This window comes from Excalfactoria chinensis, chromosome 25, assembly GCF_039878825.1.
Source record: "Excalfactoria chinensis isolate bCotChi1 chromosome 25, bCotChi1.hap2, whole genome shotgun sequence".
NCBI lineage: Eukaryota > Metazoa > Chordata > Aves > Galliformes > Phasianidae > Excalfactoria > Excalfactoria chinensis.
This window is the reverse complement of record NC_092849.1, coordinates 1648733-1670616: the sequence shown is the minus strand read 5'-3', so window position 1 is coordinate 1670616 and position 21884 is coordinate 1648733. Positions and strand designations below refer to the sequence as shown.

Below are 21884 nucleotides of genomic sequence, written 5' to 3'. Positions count from 1 at the left end.
TGGGGGGGAGGCAAGCAGGTATGAGAGCACAGAGCATGGCTTGAGTTCCTAATGGGGGGGGGGGGGCAGGAGTTGGTTGTAGGGCTGGAGACCCAAACAGAACCACATTAGGGGGGGGGTTATAGGATGCTCCTGGTTCGGTTCTGTTGGTGGGGAGGGGGATGGGGGGGGTCACAGGAGTTCTGTTGGGGGTGGGGGGGGGGGGTCATAGGATGCTCTTGGTTCAGTTCTATTGGGGTAGGGGGGTATGGGGGGGGGTCATAGGATGCTCTTGGTTCGGTTCTATTGGGGTGGGGGGGGGATGGGGGGGTCATAGGATGCTCTTGGTTCAGTTCTATTGGGGTAGGGGGGGGGGGGATGGGGGTGACAGGACACTCCAGGTTCGGTTCTATTGGGTGGGGGGGGGGGGGTCACAGGACACTCCTGGTTCGGTTCTGTTGGGTTCTGTCCTTTCTCTCTATGCTTCCCATTGGTTCCCATTGGTTCCCATTGGTTCCCATTCACCCCCAGCCCGTTCCCATCCAGCCTCACACTCACACCTCCATCCCCAAACCCCCCCCCCCATAAAGCAGGACCCTACAACAACAGAGGAACGTTTTGCAATCACACCAGGTTCAGGTTTTTTTTTTTGCTTTTTTTTTTCCTTTTTTCCGCTTTTTTTTTTTACCTTTTTTTTGTGTTTTTTTTTTTTTTCTTAACCTCGACTCGATAATATAAACCTTGTTCAAAATGTTTATGAAAAAATGTACATGTTTTTTGTCTTATTTTATACAAGGGGGGGGGGAGGGGGGGGGAGCTGCCTTTACACCCCCCCCCAACCCACACACACACACAATCCTTCCCCCATTGGAAACAGAATCGACCTGCCCCACCATTCAACCCCATTCGTCCCTATGGTGGGGGGTGGATATAGGGGGAGGCCCAAAGCAGCCCTGGATGGGGGGGGGGGAAGATTAGAAAACGCCCCTTCTTTGCTTTCCATCGGAAAATGGGGGGACCCCGTAACACCCCCCCCCCCAAAAAAAAAACCCACCCCCCTCCGTTCGTGGGCCGGGCCATAGAGATGCTGCTGTGTGCAGGAAGGAGCCGTCAGCTCATCATGTCGTTGCTGTTCACTCCGTAGCTCGAGTTCTTCATCGAGTCGTTCACCTCCCTTCTGAATGCGGACAGGTTCTGCGTGAACCTGAACCCGGAGGAGACAGGTTAAGGCAGCGCTCCTGCAGCCCCCCATAACCCTCAGCCCCCCCCATAGACCCCCCCCCTCAGCCCCCCCCATAGACCCCACAGTCCCCCCTCATACTCCTCAGCACCCCCATCATACCCCACAGCCCTCCATATACCCCTCAGCCCCTATCATAGCCCCCATATACCCCTCAGCTCTCCTTCATACCCCTCAGCACCCCCCCTTAGACCCCTCATTCCCCATCATACCCCTCAACCCCCCCATATACCCCACAGCCCCCATCATACCCCACAGCCCCCCCCATATTCCCTTCAGCCCTTATCATACCCCCCCATATACCCCACAGCCCCCATCATACCCCTCAGCCCCCCCCATATGCCTTAGCCCCCATCATACCCCTCAGCCTCCTCATATACCCCTCACCCCCCATCATACCCCTCAGCCCCCCCATATGCCTCAGCCCAGATCATACCCCTCAGCCTCCCCATATACCCCACAGCCCCCATCATACCCCACAGCCTCCCCATATACCCTCATCCCCCCCCATATACCCCTCAGACTCCCATCATACCCCACAGCCCCCCCATCATACCCCACAGCCCCCCCATCATACCCCTCTGCCCCCATAGACCCCTCAGCCCACCCCATATGCCTCAGCCCAGATCATACCCCTCAGCCCCCCTATATACCCCCCAGCCCTCCCATATACCCCTCAGCCTCCCCTTAGACCCCTCAGCCCCATCATACCCCTCATCTCCCCCCATCATACCCCTCATCTCCCCCCCCATCATACCCCTCAGCCCCCCATATACCCCTCAGCCCCCATCATACCCCTCATCTCCTCCCCATATACCCCTCAGCACCCCCCATATACCCCACAGTCCCCCCCTCATACCCCCTCATACCCCTCAGCCCCCCCCATATACCCCTGACCCCCATCATACCCCTCAGACCCCCATCATACCCCTCATCCCCCCCCATACACCCCTCAGCCCCCATCATGCCCCCCCCCCCCCCCCCACCCACAAACACACCACCCACCTGTCCCTGTTCTTGGTGAGGAGGTTGCGCTCGATGCCCTCCATGAGGTTCTCAAAGCAGAGGTGCATGGCCTGCTGCTTCTCGGGGGGTTGGCTGTTCACGATGCTGTTCCTCAGGTCAGAGAAGTACTGGATGGGATGGGTGGGGGCACACAGATAAGAAAGGCTGGGTTAGCTTCCAGAGACAGCCAGCAATGCTCTGGGATGGGGAATGTAAGCAGGAAGGGTTACAGCTCAGAGCTCAGGCATTAATGGGGTCATTAGCACTGAGCTCAGGCATTAACGGGGTCATTAGCACTGAGGCTGCTCTGCTGGCAGCAGGACATGGTGATGGCTGGACTTTACCTTCTCGTTGAGCAGGATCAGGCCGAGCAGAGGCCGAGACATCGACCATTGGTTCCTGCAGTCCTCAAAGATGATGATGTTCAACACAGTCGACAGCATCTGCAAGAAGGAAAACAGCTCAGAGGTGTATCCTTCCAGCACAGCCCTCCTCCTGCTATTGAGGTGCCGCTCCTGGCCTGCCCAGCTCATCTCTTTCCTTAACACTGAGTGCTTAAATGCACAGACAGCTCTGAGATCTCCCAGTCTGCACCAGGTTTGTGCTTCATTAGGAAGCAAGCAGGAATTAAAGGCAGCAAATGACCCAGCTGGGTTGGAAGGTGCAGTTCCTCTTTTTAATGCTCATCAAGTAGCTGCTGGTCCCAACAGATCTGACCCCCCTGCAAGGCTGGCACAGCAACCCCTGCCTTCATACAGTGCTGACACTGACAGGCAGCAGCACTGAGCCTGCCTAATGCTGAGGGCAATGCAAGGAGCAGCAGACGAGCATTGCTCACCTCCATGCAGCCCCAACACGAGGAGCACAGGTTGCTGCTGTATGTTGTATGAGTGAGCACAGGGATGCTGCAGCTCTGAGCACACGTGCAGCCCTGCATTGTTCCAAGGAAATGAAACAAGAATGGCCTTAAAGCAGGAGGCTGCACACGCTGTGCTGGGGTTGCTTGGCTTTGCTTCTATCAAGTGGCAGCACCACGAGGAGAAACCTTCCTTGCACAGCCCCAAAATGCAGCTCTGGGGCAGCCCTGCCATATGATGAGCATGCAGGACCGATGCTGTGTTAGCAAACATCCTCAGCTCTGAAGCAGCCCTGCCATATGATGAGCATGCAGGGCTGATGCTGTGCTAGCCCAGGCCTTTGCAGCAAAGGAAGCACACAGCAGCCATAGGATGTCACAGCAGGAGCAGCCAGGGCTCAGCAGGGATCCTGCCAGCCATTCTCACCTGCTGGATCATCTCGGGGTGCTGCTGCATGATGTGCAGGAAGCGGTCGCTCTCCTGGGTCAGAGGCGTGCTCCTCTTCTTGGTGCTGCGAGACAGCTGCTTGAACAGATAGGTGACAATGTGGTCCAAACAGGAGCAGCAGCCCGTGCAAACCATGGTGTCTGCGGGAAGAGGAAAGAGGCAGAGATGGGGATGCTGCCAGCATTGCCCTCCCTCAGACACAGCTGGGCAGTCTGCAGGGCAAACATTGCCACTTACAACCACCTCACCCTGCAGCCATCAATGGCTGCCCCCCATCTGCAATGCATGTATTATGTCTTTAAGTTTGCAAACAGCCCCCATGTGCAATTGCACTCAAGTTTGCAAACAGCCCCCATGTGCAATTGCACTCAAGTTTGCAAACAGCCCCCGTTTGCAATTGCACTGAAGTTTGCAAACAGCCCCCATTTGCAATTGCACTCAAGTTTGCAAACAGCCCCCATCTGCAGTGCACTCTTAAGTGTGCAAACAGCCCCCATTTGCAATGCACTAATGCACTCTTAAGTTTGCAAACAGCAGCCATAACCTTTTCCCTGCTCCCAAACCAAAGCCCTACGAGCGTTAACAGGAGAGCAGAGGGACTTACCCAGTGCAGTGAGGCCTTCTGAAATGGAAGAGAGAATATACATGATTACATGAGGCTCCAGACTGGCTATAAAGTTCATGTGGTCCTGGGTAAGAACTTCCAGCAAGGAATAGTACGACTGGCTGAGCTTGGGATAGTCCTGCAGGGAGAGACACAAGGAGGAACACCTCAGGCCTCTTGGCTGGCCTATAACCCAGCACAGAGCACCCAACCCCATCATTTATCACCTGAAATCTGCTCCCTCCATCTCCTGGAAGGACAACAAAGCTTTCCTGCAGCCTTATAGGCCAACACATTTTCCCCCCTTCTCTCCCACCGCTTGCTTTCCAAACAGAGCAGCGTTGGAAGCTGTTGTGTTGATGGAGCCTATCTGAACATCTTTCCCCACTGCTTTTGCTTGCTCCTGATGGAGAGCGTTTGCTGCCTGCTGCCAAAGCTGAGGCTGCACAGACAGCAGCAGCTCTCCAGCTGTCTGCCTCCCCCTCCAAACCCACCCAATGCAGCTCCAGGCCCAGCAGCCCATGCTGGCCCTGCATTCAGATCCACAGATAACCCAGAGCAGGGCAGCCCCTCGTTTGCCCACAGTCTATCAGATCAAAGAACTGAATGCGGTCACTGAGATGGCAACAGCTGCTTTCAAGTTGCTGCTGTGAACTGGGAGCAACGTGCTGCCATCCATCACTTTGGAGGAGCAGGGCTGTGCTGAGATGCCTTCAAGCAAGCAGGCTGTGCTGGAAGTGCTGCTGCACTGCAGCCACAGAGATCAGGTGCCAATCTGGAGCCACGGGGAAGAACAACCCTTCATCCAAGGGAGAGAAGCAATAGCTTTGCTAATTGTAAAGGGGGAGCAGCAGGGCTGCCCTCAGGCCCTGCAGTGCAGTCCCACATGGAGCTGCAATTTCCTGCTGTGGCAAAGCAGGGCTCTGGGAGGCGGCACCATTCATCCCTGTGATTCAACTATTCCTTTACCATCTCATCTTCCAACCCTGCCTTTCCGTGTTGACGCTGCTCATCTCTGATGTCTGCTTACCAGGAGGTCGCTGTGAGGGATGGAAAGCAGAAGCTTGATAAAAGTTTGCAAGGCATTGTCCAGTGCATCATCCCCGTACAGACGGAAGACCCCAAAGTTGACGTAGCTCCCGCTCAGCGCTGCCTTCAGCATGGAGAAGCAGATGGAAATCCCCTTCAGCTTCAAGGCGTAGACTTGATCCTTTGGGACCTCCCCGAGCGTTAGGATCCGATTTCCTGCGGGAGCACAGCAGCACAGTCAGTGTTTGAATGGCCACATCCCAGCCCTTCCTGCCTCCTGCTGCAGGCAAAGCAAGAAGGCAGAGCCATGAGGAGTTACAGGCTGATTTCCCAGCCAACACCATGAAGTGAAAAGCAGGGCTGTGCTCACAATGGGACAACACTAAGGAAACAGGATGCACGTAAAGGACGGGGCTGCTTCCCATTCACTTTGCAGGCCTGCCCTTGTCAGGTTGAACACCCACGAGGGGCTCAGCCAGGCTTCCTGCGGTCATTTTCCACCACCTTTTCCCATTGAATGGAGCCAAGACTCGAAGCAGAAGCAGCTCCTGCAGCCCAGCACCTTTCCCAGCACTCTCCCCCCCCAGCTCAGGCCCATTGGCAAGCACACAACCCTCCTTCCGCATCCAGAGGAGCAGAGGGCAGGCCGAGCTGCCTGCAGCCCAGCTGGGCACGCACCATAAGTAGTGATCATTTTACTGGTCTCTCTGAAGAGCAGGATGCCGTTCGGTGAGGAGACGTCAAACTGCAGCCGTTGGGATCTAATGGGAAGACAGCAAAGAAAATGAAGCTCGAACCGTAAGTGGGAGTGAAAAGAAAGCTGACACAACACAACCACGCTCCTCCCTGGCTGCCTCTGCTCTGCTCCAGTGCTGCTGCTCAGCATCAGCAGACATGGGGTGGGCGCTCTGGGACAGACGGGCTGTGCTGTTGCAGAAGAAAGGGCCCTATATATTGCAGCCGTTAGCAATAGGATGAGGCTGAGGGTGGAAATCCTGTCTTGGCAATGGTCACCAGGCTGCTGTACACAAACACAGCGCTGCAGGGCGGGCTGACTGGCTCCTATTCATAACGTGACCAAAAGTTCAGAGCTTGGCATTTTTAGCCCTGCAGGCAGTGAATAGATCTCCAAAGCGAAGCGCAGCCAGCCGTTCAGTTCACCTCTTGAAATCAATGAGTGGACTTTTCCAGGGAGGAAAAGATGCCATTGGGTTGTTGTGCTCAGGGCTGATTCTCAACAGCTCTGCAATGACCACGTCTGAACCTTCTTGTCCTTTCCACTGGGCTCTAACAATGGTCCCCTTCCTATAGGGCTGCGTTCAGCTGGCTGCAGGCCTGAGCAGCACCCTGGCAACCTTCCACCTCCAGATCAGACAGGCTCTGAATGGTCTGAATGGCGTCAGAGGTCTCTCTGTGCTGGCACAGAGCTCGTGTTTTAAAGCACAAATGGTCATTAAAGCCATCTTCTGCCAGGAGGAATTGAAACATGGCTTTTGCAAACTAACACAGCTCTCTTGCTTCCATCTCACGGTGCCATCCTTACCAAACAAATTCAGCACGTCTATTGATCTCCTCTTGCTCTCGCTGTGACCTATCAGCTGCTCCCCCCTGCTGAAGCAACGCCAAGTTTACCCCCTTCCCAGCCTTGCTAGTATAAGCAAACCAAAGCAAAGCAAACACAACGGGGGTGTCAACACCCTCGCTATGGGTTGAAGCAGCAGACAGACACCCATCTCTGCCAGCCTGCAGCCACCGAGGCTCCTACCTGTTATGTACCAGCTCGGCCATCAGTTTGAGGACAGGCGTCGTGCAGGCTGGGTCGTGGTACCAGAGCTCAATGGCCCGCTGTAGGATTGGCATGTAGGATGGGTAGCTGTGAGGTGAAAGCTAAGGAGCTTTGTGTGAAGAAGAAAGGGTCACAACTTCTACCGTAAGGCCTGTTTTGTGTGCTGCATCCAAGCCTGGCAAAGCAGCTTTGTGAGCAAGGCTGAGCTGATGCTGCTTGCTGGTGTTTAGCTGAGAAAAGCCTTGGGTTCACTGAAGGAATTGTGCACGTGCTTCCTTTTACAAAGCAGAACCTAAAGGGCTTTGGACAAAGCAGATCCATCAGAGCAAACAGACAGCTGACCTTCAGCACCAAACTGGAGTGCAGACACTGTGCTCAATGAGCACAAGGCAAGCTTTCGTTGGTGCTGAGATGCTTACGCTCCATTAAAAGCCATTGTCAAACCTCTGGGGGTCCACTTGGAGAAACCCCAACAGTTCAGCTCTGAGCTGATGTCTGTGTTGACGTGGCTGCAGGCAGACCAAGTCAAAGCTTACAGACAGGACAACGGGTGTTACAGCAGCCAAGAAAAACCCCAGTCAGAATCCAGCAGGAAAAGCATTGGGATGCAGGCAGCCAACAGGAGGAATCAACAGACAACGAATGGAAGGATACATCCACTCAAACAGCATCATGAAGCTGGTCTTGGCGTTGAAGGCAAAGGCGATTCCCCTCAAGTCTCTCACCAAACCAACCAAAGTTCTCTGCGATGCAAAAGAAGCAACACGTTAAAACACAGCACACCAATGGATCTCTGCCTCTCCAGCCCCACCAGCTGCCTCCTGCCCTCCCAGTCCAGCCCAGTTAAGACAGTTCACCCTCCCAGGTGCCAACTTAACTTCTTTAAGCTGAGCCAGGGTAGTGATAACGCTGGGCTATTCTGTTCCCCAGCAGAAGGAAAGCTGGCTGATAAGCCTCCCATCTTTAATTATGAACTACAACTAGAGCTGGAGGAGCACGGGGAACATCACTGCTTCCCCACGTGATGGGAGGAAAGCAGCCATCACAGCCCAGCCACACACTTGTCTTATCAGAAAGGAGCACAGACAGGGAAGGTTGTGCCCGACTTACTTTTGCCTCTTGTTCATTGAAAGTGTTTGTGCTGAACATCTGTGCCACGGTCTCAAAGGCAGCTGTCAGGGGAAGCATGAACTGCTCGTACTGATCCTCATCTTCTCCTGCAATAAGACACAACTTGGGAGGAAACAGACTGCACATCCCTGCAGGTCTGTCTCAGCTGAGACAGCACAGCACGAGGCAAGGAGACCCAATGCTCTATCACTGCCAACATCCAGCTTACAGGGAAGGCTCAGAGCAAACCCTGCTATCTCTGGACAAAGGAACATCTCGGTCCCAGCCTCGAGCTTCTTCCCCTTCCTTTCTCACTCCCCAATTAGCTTTTCCCATCCTGGCCTCCTTTCTGGAGGAGCTCACAGCTCTCTAAATAGCAGAGCCAGCATCCAAACCGCACAGTTCTTGCATTGCTCTGGATCCCAGACAAAGACCCAAGTACCTAAATCCACCATGAGAAGCCGCCCAAGTGCAGTGTAGAACGTAGTCCGACATCTCATATCAGTCAGGTTGGACTGATTGTTAATGCCCAGGAAGGAAAAGTGCTCACTCTGCAAACAGAAGAGAAAGGTTAAAGGAAAACAACCATCACTCTGCTGTTATAACTCTTGAGCCTGTGCAGGAATGAGAAGCTGTGGGACACCGTGCACCACCAGAGGGCAACACGCACCATTGCCTGCAGGTTGCTGGGAGCCGTGCTGCCCACCCAGCAGATACCTGCACTGCCCTTCTACATTTGGAACTGCCCCGGAGCCAAGAGGAAGCCTTGCTTTGCCTCCAGAACACGGCAGCCCCCCCCTCTTACTCATGGGGCTCCTTCAGGTGTCACAACTGTGCAATACCCTGCTGGCAGATCCCTGCTTACTCTGCCTTCATGCATGGGGAAGGAGCAGCCCCACATCCAAATGCAGTTTCTGGAGCAGGACTCTGCCTGTAAAATGTCTCCCAGCTAAAGGAACAAAGCGCCCCATTCAAGCAATTCCCATTGCTGCAGCATCCAATGGACACATGCCCTGAGAGGCGAGGCAGAAATGCACTGCACTCAGCTCCTGTCTTCTTATTGCTCATTCTGACACTGGATTTCAAGTCAGCATCCCATGTCTGCACAGGGCAGTGAGGAGCAATGCTGCCATCCTATGGGAGCAATGCTGCTGTCCCAAAGGAGCAGTGCTGCCATCCTATGGGAGCAATGCTGCCATCCTATAGGAGCAATGCTGCCATCCTATGGGAGCAATGCTGCTGTCCCAAAGGAGCAGTGCTGCCGTCCTATGGGAGCAATGCTGCCATCCTATAGGAGCAATGCTGCCGTCCTATAGGAGCAATGCTGCCGTCCTATAGGAGCAATGCTGCCGTCCTATAGGAGCAATACAGCCATCATATAAGAGCAATGCTGCCATCCTATAGGAGCAATGCTGCCATCCTATAGGAGCAATGCTGCCATCCCAAAGGAGCAATGCAGCCATCATATAGGAGCAAGGCAGCCATCATATAGGAGCAATGCTGCCAACCCAAAGGAGCACTGCAGCCATCCCAAAGGAGCACTGCAGCCATCCCAGACCCTCCACCAAATCAGTGCTTTCCCCATGAAAGCTGAGGCATTAAAACTGGCTTTCACTTTCCTAAGCGGTTCCTGCTGCCCTTCTGGCTCCACGTGCAGCAGTGCTGACTGCCACCTGCTGCAGACAGCTGTCTTTCAGTGCAGAGTAAGCAGCCCCACGTCAACCCTTTTGGGATGAAAGCTCCCGTGTAATTACAACCCCCTCCAAACAAAGAGATCCCATTTTCCAATGGGACGGAAGAGAGGAAAACTTCAAGTGCATCCAAGTGCCAAAATCAGGGGGTTACCTGGGCTCCGAAAGGCAGACAGAGCAGATTGTGGTGAGGCAACAAACAGGAGGGGAGGACTTACCGTGTGATTGTTCAGCATGAACTGCACAGCGCTCAGCTTCACCAGCTTCCTGACGCTGCTGTACGTAAGGGGGGTGTTAAGGAAGCTGCACTAAGTATGACACCCCCCTGCAATTGCCTGCAAAGCACTTTCTAGGGCACAACTGGGGGGGAAGAGTTGTGTCTGTTTTATTAACTGCAATGGAGGTTCTCTGCAGTTTGTTTCGAGGGCAACCCTTAGCAAGTTGCACGCATCTCTGCTGCAGAGAGCTGCAGGGATTTGCTTTAAACTCTGCCAGGAAGAACAAATAGGAGAGCATCGAACAGAGCACGACTGCCAACAAATGAGCGCTGTGGATGCTAAGCTGCAAAGCAGTTACAATGCAGAGTTAAAGCAGGATGATGCTACAAGCCTTTGGTTATTATAACTCCACAGCTAAGTGACACGTGGATGAAGCTCCTTGCACTCTCACTATCTTCTCAGTGCCCACAAGATGAAGCAGTTCAGCCATCTGTGAGATGCAGAGCGTTGTTCCAGCTGAGCACCTTGGCTGCTCTTCCCTCTGTTCTGCATCCCCACAGCTCTTCGGAAAAGGATATCCAATGGAGAGGTCATTGAGCAGCTGCAGCGTCTTGGAGGTGATCGGCTCGCATCGACCCCAGTACTTCAGGTTGGTGATGCTAGGGAAGAGGACAACAGGCCGGGTCAGACGGCTTTGCTCGGCCTCCCTTTGGCTGTGCAGAGGATCTTCCTAGTCAAAAGTCACCCAACATCAGCTGCAGCTGCAGCTCCACCCTCCACCGAAAGCACAGACATTACAAAGGCACGAAATATTGGTATAAAATCACTGTACTTACATTTGGTTGACTAGAAAATTATCCTTCAGATAATCTTCACTACTTGGCTCCCAAGCTACACTGGCCCATACCCAGGCCCTTGGAATTCTGTGGCACTCCAGGGCTGGTTTCTGCAGCAAGGGTAAGAGAATTCTGCGGCAGTGACTACATGCAGACGTATGCAATTCTGCACCTGCACCATCCACTGTCAGCTGCAGAATTCTAGTAGCCCTTGCTTCTTTGCCAGGAGAGCCACTTCACCCCTTGACAACGCGCAGCTCAGGCACGTGAGGGCAAGCAAAGGCCCATGCATTTAATGAGGGGGTGATGCTAGAGAAGCCAAGGGGAGCTCGGAGCCAGCTGCTGCACGGCTCCAGGCACAGGGCGCTGGGATTGGAGCAGCTCAAGTGCTCCTGAATTCTAACTGCCAACAGCCAGGTTGGGTCCAGAGAGCCGGAGTGGGAGAGCTGAAGGGAAAGGACCTGAGCTACTCTGGCACTGAAGGGCACAAGTGGCACTCTGAAGGAGCAGTCCCCTCCCCACAGAGCTTTTGTGGCTGATGGATGGCAATAGCCCAGTGTCGGGGCACGAGCACTGCAGGCTGCCCCCTCTCTGACTGGTTTTACTAAGCAGGCACTGAAAAAAGAATCCATTATGCTGGTGTACGGGTTATTTTTGTGTCTCCACAAAGAAGCCCAGGCTGGAATCCACGGTGGGTAAATCAATCCTGTGCGTGACTTAAGCCCTTCATCACAGCCCGTAATTCTCTCAAGTAGCCACATGTTACTGCTTTTACACAACAGCACTCCCTCATATTCCAGTCTTCCTGGTTACACCTTCAAACGAGCCCTGGAATCTCCGCTGCCTGCAAACAGGAACACTTACATTTTCCCTATGAAGACGCTCAGGACCATGGTCTCATCGTTCAGCCCCAGGACCTCTGAGAGCCGGCGGTACAGCTGGAGGGAAAGACAACAGCAACTCAGTGCCAAGAAAGCAATGAATGATGGAGGGTCACTCCATTTTCACCTGTCCTCAATTGCTGGAAGAGAACCCCGTTCTGAAATAAGGCCGTGTTCTTTATATCCTTTTGAAAGTCCTTTTACATCTGTGAAGATGCACTGAGTGTCCAGTCCATCTACGACTGCCTCGTAACAAAGAGAATGGCTATATATGCACTTCAGACCAGGCACATGTACAACAGCTTGGGTTCCTCCTGGGTCTATGCATGGAGTGACTCTGACATGTATGTAGGCTTAAGGGACTGGTGTGAAGTCACAGAAGGAAGCTGGACCCAGATCTCAAGTTTAAGGCTGCTGTCACCATTTGTGTCTCCTTCCCCAGCGTTTCAGCTCGGGGTTTGCAATGTTAATGTATATCCAGGAAACAGAGCAGGCACAGCTCATAAGTGCCACCTGCTTTCATTCTAAAACATGAAGCTACGATTGCACTTGGCATGGCAAAAAGACACAAAGGAGATTACCTTGGAAGACTTCTGCACCTGATCTCCAATATAGATCTTCCGGAACTGCTCGAAGAAGCTCAGCATGGCAAGCTCCAACTTCTCATTGCCAGCCTGAGCCAGCCGTGAGTCCGTCAGGTTCATCAGCTGCAGCACCCTGCAAGGAGGGGGGAACAGAGGTCACTGGATGCAGGAGCACCGAGGGGCTTCTGGCACATGGGGCTGCTTCCAGCAGTGCATTTTGCTTTCTGCATTGCTGGTTTAGGTCAGCAGTTAACTAAACTGACAACAAGACTGACTAGCATGCATTCCTTTTCGGTGCAAGGCCACACTACAGCTTCTATGTCCCTTCCAACAGGGATTTAACTTGCTGCAGGAGGGAGTTTCAGGTGCTGTAACACACTTACCCAGGGACTGATCCAGCCTGCTAACCATTGCTTGTTCCCCTCACACTAAATGATGACTCCCCAGCTGGCTTTTGTTGTGAGCCCTGTGGGAAGGGCTGGGACTGCAGGGTAACACACAGCACAACAGGGGGCAGAAGAAGTGTTATCCCATCCTGGCCAGTGCCACAAAGCACAGATTCTCATCGACACCTAACATACAAACTGGCACTGAGAGCTATGAAATGTACACGAGCTCTCACCATTTCCTCTCCAGTAACTACTTGGGAAGCCAAAAAATGCTTGATGGCATTTATCAGCCATGGCTCTCCAACAGACCAGCTTCCACACTTGCACCCTTCCAGAGCACAGCAAATAGGCTCCAGACTACAAGGCATCCAGTGTGGCTCAGGGCTGTTTGCAATTAACAGTCCACACATGTTCTCACATCCAACAAGTGGCAATTGCACTGCAGAGGGTTTTACCATCCCCATAATCCATCAGGTGTTAGAAGACAACACAAAGCCTTAAACACAAAGGGTTGCAATATTTGCAGTATATTAAGGACAAAACCTACTTTGGGTTTTTAACTAGGAAAGTGATTTCCCCCCCCCCCGCCTTAGTAAAGAGCCACCATTCATTTAGTTCTACTTCAAGGCATGCATTTAAACCCAAAATGAGCTCCCCTCTTTCATGCTCTTCCCCTCTTTTCCTCTTCCTTACAACCCAGAGCTCCCAATTGAGTAAAGCTGCAGCAGAAATCTGCTGCCTGGCTGTAGCCAGAGCTGCCAATCTCTCCTTTCAGGATGGCCAAATTGCACACTGTTCTTTACAGTGAAAAGAGGGGATGAACACGGTGACAGCTTCACGATAACAGCTCTTTTATGGGCATCAAGAGCGGTGCAGCTCGAAAACAGTCAGCATCCCTACCGACAAACCAGCTCTCCATCCATTGCATCCTGCTCATCCGTGCTGGCAAACGAGACCCTACCACCAATCACTGCCCCGATAATATAGACGAGCCACGTCAGGCGCCCTGCAACCAACAGAGGACATCAGAAGCATGTCACATCACACCGAGGAAGCTGAGAGCAGGTTCAGGTTGGCAAAGCCGGGATTCTCAAGGAATATCTTTCTGTTTTAGTGCCAAGCGTTTCAGGAGTGCTCTTTACAGACGTCTTTACTAGCAAAGGAATAAAGGATGCCAGGTCTGCCTGGATGATGTTCATTATCTCAAGGTACTCCTTTGCAGAAAGTCACTTCCTTGTAGGAGTGCATCCTGTGTATTTCAACATGTGCAGGTGCCAGCAGGCAGCTCTTATCCTTTCCAATTCCATGTGTCTGATGGGGAAGTCAGCAGCACACGGAGCTCTGCCCACACAACTGCACTGCAATAGATCAAATACTGCTTCAGAAGGAATCTGTGGGCTCTAACCTTGTGCTGATGCGCCCAATTTCTGCAAGGAAGGAGCAGCCAGCTTTGTTATTAGAGAAGGGGCGTTACACAGCTGTACCTGCATCTCAAAAAGAGGTGCTGCTTTTTCCTATGCCTAATGTTAAAGGATTCCTAAAGCAAAGAGTGTGCGGAGCCCACCCCGTGCTGCAGGCAGACACTCCCCTTCAGACACAGGTTTGCAGCTTCCTCCCAGTTCTTCATCCCAACCAACTGCTGCACAGGCAGAGGAGAAGCTCAGATGAACGAATACTCAGCACCCTCCCATCAGACAAAAGAGAGCAGGGCTGATCATCCACGGATCAGAGAATGGCCTTAAAACCCATCTCTGTAAAGACTGGGCAGGCACATGCATGATATTCCCCCCAACAAGCTGATTGCATGACAGCAACACCTCCAGCAAGCACATATTGGGAACATGTGTCCACTGTCAATAATATTAAGTACCACAGAACACCTAAACAGGGGAATGTGGCCAAAATCTGGCTGCCCTGCGTGGATTTCACCAGCAATGCAGGCTTCCATTGCTCCCCTAAAGCTCACCTTCCTGCACAGCAACGTCCATGGGGCTGGCGGTGGCGCTCTGCAGCAGCTCCTGGTAGGACTGGGCCGACTGGTCAAAGAGCTGCACGAGCAGAGCACACGTCTTCTCATACTCACACCGGCCAATGGTGGAGAGCTGATCCAACTGCTGCTGCACGAGGCCGGTGTCATCCAGTGGATCCTCCAAGCCATCCCTGTGCAGCGAGAGAGCAGCTTAGAGAAGGATTCAGAAGGCAGCGATGGCTCAACCTGGAACATAAGCTTATGGAGGTGCTTTCCCTGGGCACACGCTGCAGTGAGTGATGTCTCTGTCATGATGGAGAGCTGCACAGACTGATCTAATAACCTGAACGTTGCTGCAGCCATCAATCAGGAAAACACGAGTGGTTCAGGTGGAAGGGCCCCGAGCAACAGGGATGAGTAAGCTCTCCTTACATCTTTATGGTTACATATGGTTAGCGTAGTGCCAAGAACAACTTCTCTGTCTGGCTGTCTTTATTACATAAGGCTTCCCATCTCTCTCAGTTTGCTTTTCCTCTAACTGCATTAACCTCAGTGCTACACTGCACTGTCAATGCCAAAATGAAATGAACCTGCTGCTCCACCCGTGCTTCGTTAGGTAGCTCAGAAGGGATAAGCTGATTTGTCCTCCCTTCAGAGAGGCATTCAAAGATGATTTTCCTGTGCCCGACCATTTGTTTTCATCAGATACACAAGGTGGAACCCAGCCCAGGCAAATAAAGGCACTGCAGCAGGGTCCTCCGGGCTGCTTTCCTTCACATTCAAAGTAAAACGGATGCTTTCAGGCATGATCTGCGCCATCCTAGAGCAGGTTAAACATGCAGTGAATCACGCTTTGTGTGGCTTATCCCTCTCTGTTAGGATGGGAATTCAGGCTGTGAGTGGGTAACACTGGGGAAGATGGCACCTCTGAGACCACCCGGATCAACCTGAAACGTCTGAGACTGACTGAGGCCTACAGGAAAGACAAAAAAGCTTAGAAAATGCACCTGTTCTTCTGTATAATAGACAGAATGTGAGATTAAGGTAAGCTGAAAAACTCCTCGGGGACCAGCAGAACTTCCTGCAGCCATATCTGTTCCTCAAAGAAAACCCAGCACGGAACCATTAAAGCGTCAGATCCTGGCGCCTGCAGCAGCGTTGCCATCTCTCTGCTTTTCATACCTCAATATGATGTGCACAGATTCCAGCCTGGATGTGATGTAAGCCTTTGTGACTTCTGGCGTGTATGTTTCCAACATGTGAGGCTCGGTGGCTTTCACGTAGGGCACCGACGCTGCCAGCCGCTGCCACAAGCTCAGCAGATAGTGAACACTGTTGGGTGCAAACTCCCAGTGCTGAAGAGCCAGCAGAAAGGAAAGGAAATCAGTGAGCTGTGCTTGTTTTATCCACTTGGTTTGGCTTCTGTAGCACTGTAGGAAGTGCCAAGAGCCAATGAGGGTGGGTATAGAAGCACCTCGTACCTGCAGGCTGGTGACGGTGAAGTTGGCAATGAGGCGGATGACCTCGGGATAGTTCTCCACCTTCACCAGCTCTCCCAGCTGGTAATTGCTTTTCAATCGGGCCAGCAATCGGCAGAACTCGTGGTAGTTGTTTGGGTCTGATAAACTCTGAGTGAGGAAAAGAAGAGAGGAGAACTGAGAACCAGCACTGCTCGGCAATGGGAAGAAGCAGAGATGGAACCGTACAGAAAGAAGAGAGCAGCAAAACCAAAGGTGGGACGTGTACATTAGAAAGCATTCGTGGTGAAGAAACCTGAAGCATTGAATTGCACTGGCTGCAGCTAAAAGACTCACCTGGGGGTTTTCCAGTATTCGTTTGACTCCATCAACGAGGTGAGACAGAAACTTTGCTCGTTCTGCATTGTTGAAGAGGGATCTGCGTACGGAGGCAATCTGCACTAAACAGGACAAAACCTGAACGGGACAGAGAGAAAATGGGAGGGATGAGAACAGCAAAAAGGAATGATTCAGTTCTCAATGTAAAGCTCTGAAATCTCACTGAGAATAGATCCCAAAGGTGCAGCTGTAGGAGTGAATGGATGGGGTTACAAACAGCAGAGCATTGCCACTAACAACAAGCATTAGGTCCTTCTAGGACCTTCAACCAACAGCAAAAAGCCTCCTGGATGAGCCCTACCAGTCTGTAAGGAACACAACCCAACCCACGACTTACCAGAGGAGAAAACGAAGGAGGGATGGAATGATAAAGATCAAAAAACAGCTGAAGGGTCGAAGAGTCCAAGAATGCTGAAAGAGAACACAACGCTTTATTGACAACAGCTCCAGTTACTGCCATCCAGAAAGCCAAAGCCCAGCAGCCCCAATCAAGATGAGCTGCACGCCTGTCACACGAAGGCCCACACAGTGAAGAACATCTCCAGAGGATTTGTACATTTTTACATAAGTTGCTTTCTGGCTTTTCCAGAAATAAACCAGCTGATACGTGGCACCGTGACAAAACCGCAGGGGAACGTTGTAAGAAGGACTGCCTGCAAAATGCCTGCTGAGCAAAGGGAGGGTGTCAAGAACAGGTGACAAACTATTCATTATTTATAGCTTCCCCCCCTTCTTTCTTCCTAAATAATTCACTGTTTCTTGAATTGGCCTCCACGTCTGGCACTGTATGTACAAGCTGAAGTGCAGAGAAGGCTTTATCAAGTCTTCCAGCTGGTAGGAGGCTTCCATCCAGGCCTTTTCCCCCACTAGGATTACCTGATCTCCAACTGGTTGGGATCTGCACAGTGCAAAGATCATCTGAGGACTCATCCGTCGACGTGCCAATGAAATCAAAGTTCAGGCAATTGTGAGTGAGCTTTAGAAGCTGCATGAGCAGACCGTGCTGGCTCTCATCGTTTAGGTTCAGGTTCTTCCCAGAAGCCTGTAAGATACAGTGGGTTCATAAAGCAGAAATAGGAAAATCAAGGGAAAATCTGAGGGTGAGACACCAACTCAACTTCATGGGGACGCAGCAGCCAGCCCCGACACCCCACACATCCACATGTGACACGCTCAGTCTTCACATGGGATGGATAAACACAGGCTTTCCTTTCCACTTGGTTTGTGCTGCATACATAGGGAAGGAGCAGCCAGACCTGCCAGCCTGCAATTACAGCGTGAGGTTCACGAGATACAGCAGTTCTTACTAAGGTTAAACACAAGAATCCACGTTGTGCTTGACAAGCACCCAGCAGCAGGGAACCCTGGCACTCCTCCTAACCCTCAGATGGAAAGGAGCGCATTCACTTCTGCTGCACAGACTATCAGTATCAGCCCTGCTCCAGTTACAGTGCTCTGCTGTGCCCAGGGAAAACACACACAGCGCTCTCAGGTGACACAAAGAACTCGGTGGGTTCGAGATATGAGGTTGTCTCACTGCAGCTTAAATGCAGCGCTCAGCTCTGCACTCCAGGGACAGGCCAGCCTCTCTCCGCTTTGTATTACTGCTCTGTGCTCAAAACCAAACAAACCTCTTCCAGCTTAGGCCTATTGCAGATAACGTATTGCAGTGTGCTGACACTGCCAAGAGCCGTGCCAACAGTGGCTGGAATGTCTTCTTCACTCCCTCCAACAATGAGTTATTCTTCTGGGGCTGCCTGACTGCGTGCTGTTTAATGGCCGCTGATATAAGCTGGTTTCTAGCAGCCCAACCCATCACCAGCTACACTCAAAAGGGATGTGGGCATTAAGATGGACCCTGTCCTGCTTCAATACCTTCCACAAACACAAGCAAGGCTGCACTACACTCAGCTGAGCCACCCGGCCAAGGTGCTTCTCATCACAAAACTGGAGCAATCCCACTCAGATCAAATGCATCCTCACTGCATCTGAAAGAAACAGCTGAATTCAGATGTTACATGGGCTGCTCAGAAGGGTGGCTGCACAAGGAATGGAAACCAATGTAACTGTGCAGGCCGTGCTTCCTCTGCAAACCAGGATAAGAAGATCAAATCAAACCCACATCCCCGCTTTGTTATTGGCGCAACGAGAGCTGCTTGTTTTAAACCATCTCTAAAACAAAACCTGCTGTTCACTCTTTGTGCTATTTGTCAGCGCCGACACTTTGCTCAGCTGGAAGGATATAAATTGAACCAATCAAATCCGTGCAATTGCTGCACAGATAACAACAACCCAAAGAGCAAACTCAGAACAGAGCTTTTAGGACAGGAGCACTCACGCCAAGAGTTGCATTGGAAGGAACGTCAGCCCAAAGGCTGTTACAGCCCCAATGACAGACACCAACCGATGGCTTCCTTACCTGTTTCAGTAAATTGCATGACAGTGTGAAAATATCAAATAAAGATGAATCTCGGAAGGAAGAGGCTATTTTCCTGTGCTTGGTCAGTGGATGAGTAGTATCAGCCTGGGTAGAGAGAAAAGCAGCACTTAGAACAGGTGGGCAGAGGTGGAACAAGGCCAGCAGAACACACAGTGCTGCAGCAGCCCTGGGGACACCAAGGCTTCCCTTGACTGCAATGGGGGACATCTGCCCTCCGTGCTCCCTTCCTCTGCCCTCAGCTCCTCCATGGATAAAGCACATTGTTGGCTTACAATGGACCGTTTCACCTCAAACACTGTTCTGTTGTTACTCTCAAGTTCATTTCAACCTCCTCCAAAGCAGGATTGCAGGTGGTATTTTCAACAGGATGGAATGGCTGAGAAACTCGAGCACAGCTCTGTTATACCTGAGAGCTGAATCCTACCTGGAGCCGCTGGGCAGACACTTGGGCAACTACCAGCAATTAAAAGGCCACTTTCATATCCCCTCCTGAACCTGCACAGATGGGAAGAAAACTGGAAGGAGAGTCAGCCAGCAGCAGTTTGGACTTGGGCGTTATCTGTTCTAAACTCCAGATCTGGATCTCTCATCGGATCAGATGATAGGCAGGCAGATACACACGGATTGCTTTCCAGTGGGTAACAAAGACAGCAATTGAGTGCACGCATTCTGAACGTGGACTAACAAAGGCTTAAGGCAGCACAGATTGCGTCACTCACCCGAACACAGGATGGGTTATGTGATGGGCAGCCAGTCTGCACGGGGATGGAGCAATAAGGTTTCCCTAAGTGATTACAAACCTCACACACAGCGTTTCCCTTTCCTTTGCCATGAGGTGTAGCTAAACAAGCTCCTATAACACAGCAGGCATACAGCACCTCCAGGCAAGTCTATGCAGCTCTTCAGGATGGAAACTGATAGCTGTACACAGTTCCTAAGCACCGCATTCTATTTGTGCTGTGAGCTTTTACAGCATCAGCTTTGGCCTACAGAGCTCCAGCAAATTCTGCCATTGCATAACATCAATGGAAGTGGAAATAGTTAGCAGAAAAAGCTGGAGGACAAGGTGGGATCTCCTTTATTTCTTTGCTTGTTTGCTCGCTGTGTACATGACCCCACTGTAACGAGTGGGAATGTTGACAGAAGGATTGTTTTGCAAGTAGTGGCACTTTGAGACATTCCAAGATGAGTCAGTGGATGCAGCCCTGAGCAGGGCTGGCACAGAGCACAGGAGTGAACAGCAAACTGTGGCAGATTTGATATGCAAGGTTTTAGGAAGGGAATTTTGATTGAAGTCTTTGATTGCATTGGAATCTTTGTTTGTTTTTACATCACTCTGTAGAGTGTGGAAGTGGAACAGGTGCCAGCTCCTGCATTGATCACTGCTGTGAGCACAAGTGCAGCCCTGTATGGATGCTGACTGATGGAGGCAGGCAGAGCCCCTTCCATCCCTGATGTGTGGAGGTGAAGGACCATCCCTCTGTGGGGATGAAGTCAATGGACAGAGTTTGGGGCAAGGAAACCATCACAGTAATGATGGGGCACGAGAGTCAAGAGGAGAACTGCAGGTTTGGATTTACTGACCCGGCCAGGTATAAAGAAAGTGAAGTGAATTTGGGTCTGAAATGGATGCAGATGCTGTTCAGGTTACAGTGAAGGGCTGGGGAAGCTCAGTGGTGCTGAACATCAATTTCAGCAGGAGAAATTGGTGCTTTGACCTGGCCAGGATAAAACCACCTCCAGCATTTCCAGTTCTGGAAACTATCTGTCATCATCTTTCAAATCCCACACAAGATCAATCCATCCTGCTGCTGGGATTAGTCCATTTATTAGCAGAAGTTACAAGTTTCCTTTAGTAAGACACTAAATACAGCAAAAGCCCAGTATCTTCTATGAGCAGTGGAAGCCACCAATGGTGCTATGGCAAAGTCTGTGCCACTCATCAGGGAGGTGATGTAAGAGCACCAAGCAAAGCCACGGCACTTAAAACCCCAATGAACCCAAACTGTTTGGGAAGCACCTGCTGGGCACGAGCCACAATTCAGCACTGAATGAACAAGGATGCTTTAAGAGCCTCCACAACCTGACAGACCCTCTTTGTTTTGTCTCCCTGGTCAATCCCCTCCTGGCACAAGAACTAAGCTGTAACAGTGCACAGGTGGTAGCAATGCCCTGATGCTCTGGACTTGGTCCTTGCTGGGTTGGCTTGACTCATTGCGTAGCATTGCTCCCTCCTTTTTGATCTCAGATTACATGGAAGTATGAGAGAAGGTGGAAGATGCCTCCTCAGGCCAGGAGGAAGCAGCATCTTACCACACAAGTAATGGGACTGTGTACAAAAACAAACAAGAAAATGCCACCCACTACAACAGCTCACCCCACAGCAAAAAAAGAAAGGGAAAACAACCCATAGAAAAGAAATACAAACAAAAAAACAACCCCACCAATGCACAGACACGGCAGAAACACAACAATATGAATGAGAAAATTGGACACTTACTTCACTGAGGAAGGCTGTAGCACTTACTTGATTAATTTCATTAGTTAGTTGGGACAGGATTGTCACTCCTATGATGCAGTGCTCTACACTATCCTGAGGAAGGAGGGGACAGGGAAAGGAGTTATTGCTGGGCTGCCTGCAGGTAACATCATCATTAGTCACAGACCTTTCTGTTTGGAGGATCCCCAAACAGCTTTCCCTACAACTGCTTCGTCCCTGCAGTGTTACAACTGGGAGGAAGCCTGGGAGCAATAGCAAATGAGAGTTTAAACGTGCCTGTGAAATCCATCATCTTAATAACAACGCAGGGGTTTGATGAAGAGTTTGCTAACGTGAGCTAATAAATCATAGGCTCCTTTCTATTTAATCCCCATGCTTATTCCATACACCAAACCTGACAAGATTGGAGATGACGATGGTTTATTTTTAAAGCAGTTTCCTTGGTTTTAACAGCGGCTTTGCA

General features: G+C 51.5%; 1 protein-coding gene across 2 annotated transcripts in view; it reads right to left on the bottom strand.

Annotated features, from left to right (window-relative positions):
* Positions 1-599: 599 nt before the first annotated feature.
* XPO7 (exportin 7) overlaps positions 600-21884 on the bottom strand; it is a 32066-nt gene continuing 10781 nt past the window's right edge. Inside the window, exons 5-28 of one of the 2 annotated variants that reach the window (XM_072357094.1) lie at positions 21422-21514; positions 18901-19005; positions 17358-17523; positions 16819-16892; positions 16440-16559; positions 16107-16253; positions 15808-15980; positions 14623-14816; positions 13557-13662; positions 12265-12400; positions 11667-11740; positions 10545-10625; positions 9967-10030; positions 8500-8608; positions 8058-8164; positions 7602-7690; positions 6927-7034; positions 5840-5922; positions 5163-5377; positions 4133-4271; positions 3508-3668; positions 2569-2667; positions 2225-2352; positions 600-1183 (exon numbers count right to left, since the gene is read on the bottom strand). In XM_072357094.1, coding sequence (XP_072213195.1) covers positions 1090-1183; positions 2225-2352; positions 2569-2667; positions 3508-3668; positions 4133-4271; positions 5163-5377; positions 5840-5922; positions 6927-7034; positions 7602-7690; positions 8058-8164; positions 8500-8608; positions 9967-10030; positions 10545-10625; positions 11667-11740; positions 12265-12400; positions 13557-13662; positions 14623-14816; positions 15808-15980; positions 16107-16253; positions 16440-16559; positions 16819-16892; positions 17358-17523; positions 18901-19005; positions 21422-21514 — 2865 coding nt within the window. In that variant the 3' untranslated portion in view covers positions 600-1089. The remainder of the gene's footprint in view (positions 1184-2224; positions 2353-2568; positions 2668-3507; positions 3669-4132; positions 4272-5162; positions 5378-5839; positions 5923-6926; positions 7035-7601; positions 7691-8057; positions 8165-8499; positions 8609-9966; positions 10031-10544; positions 10626-11666; positions 11741-12264; positions 12401-13556; positions 13663-14622; positions 14817-15807; positions 15981-16106; positions 16254-16439; positions 16560-16818; positions 16893-17357; positions 17524-18900; positions 19006-21421; positions 21515-21884) is intronic. The other variant, XM_072357095.1, reaches the window with a different exon arrangement.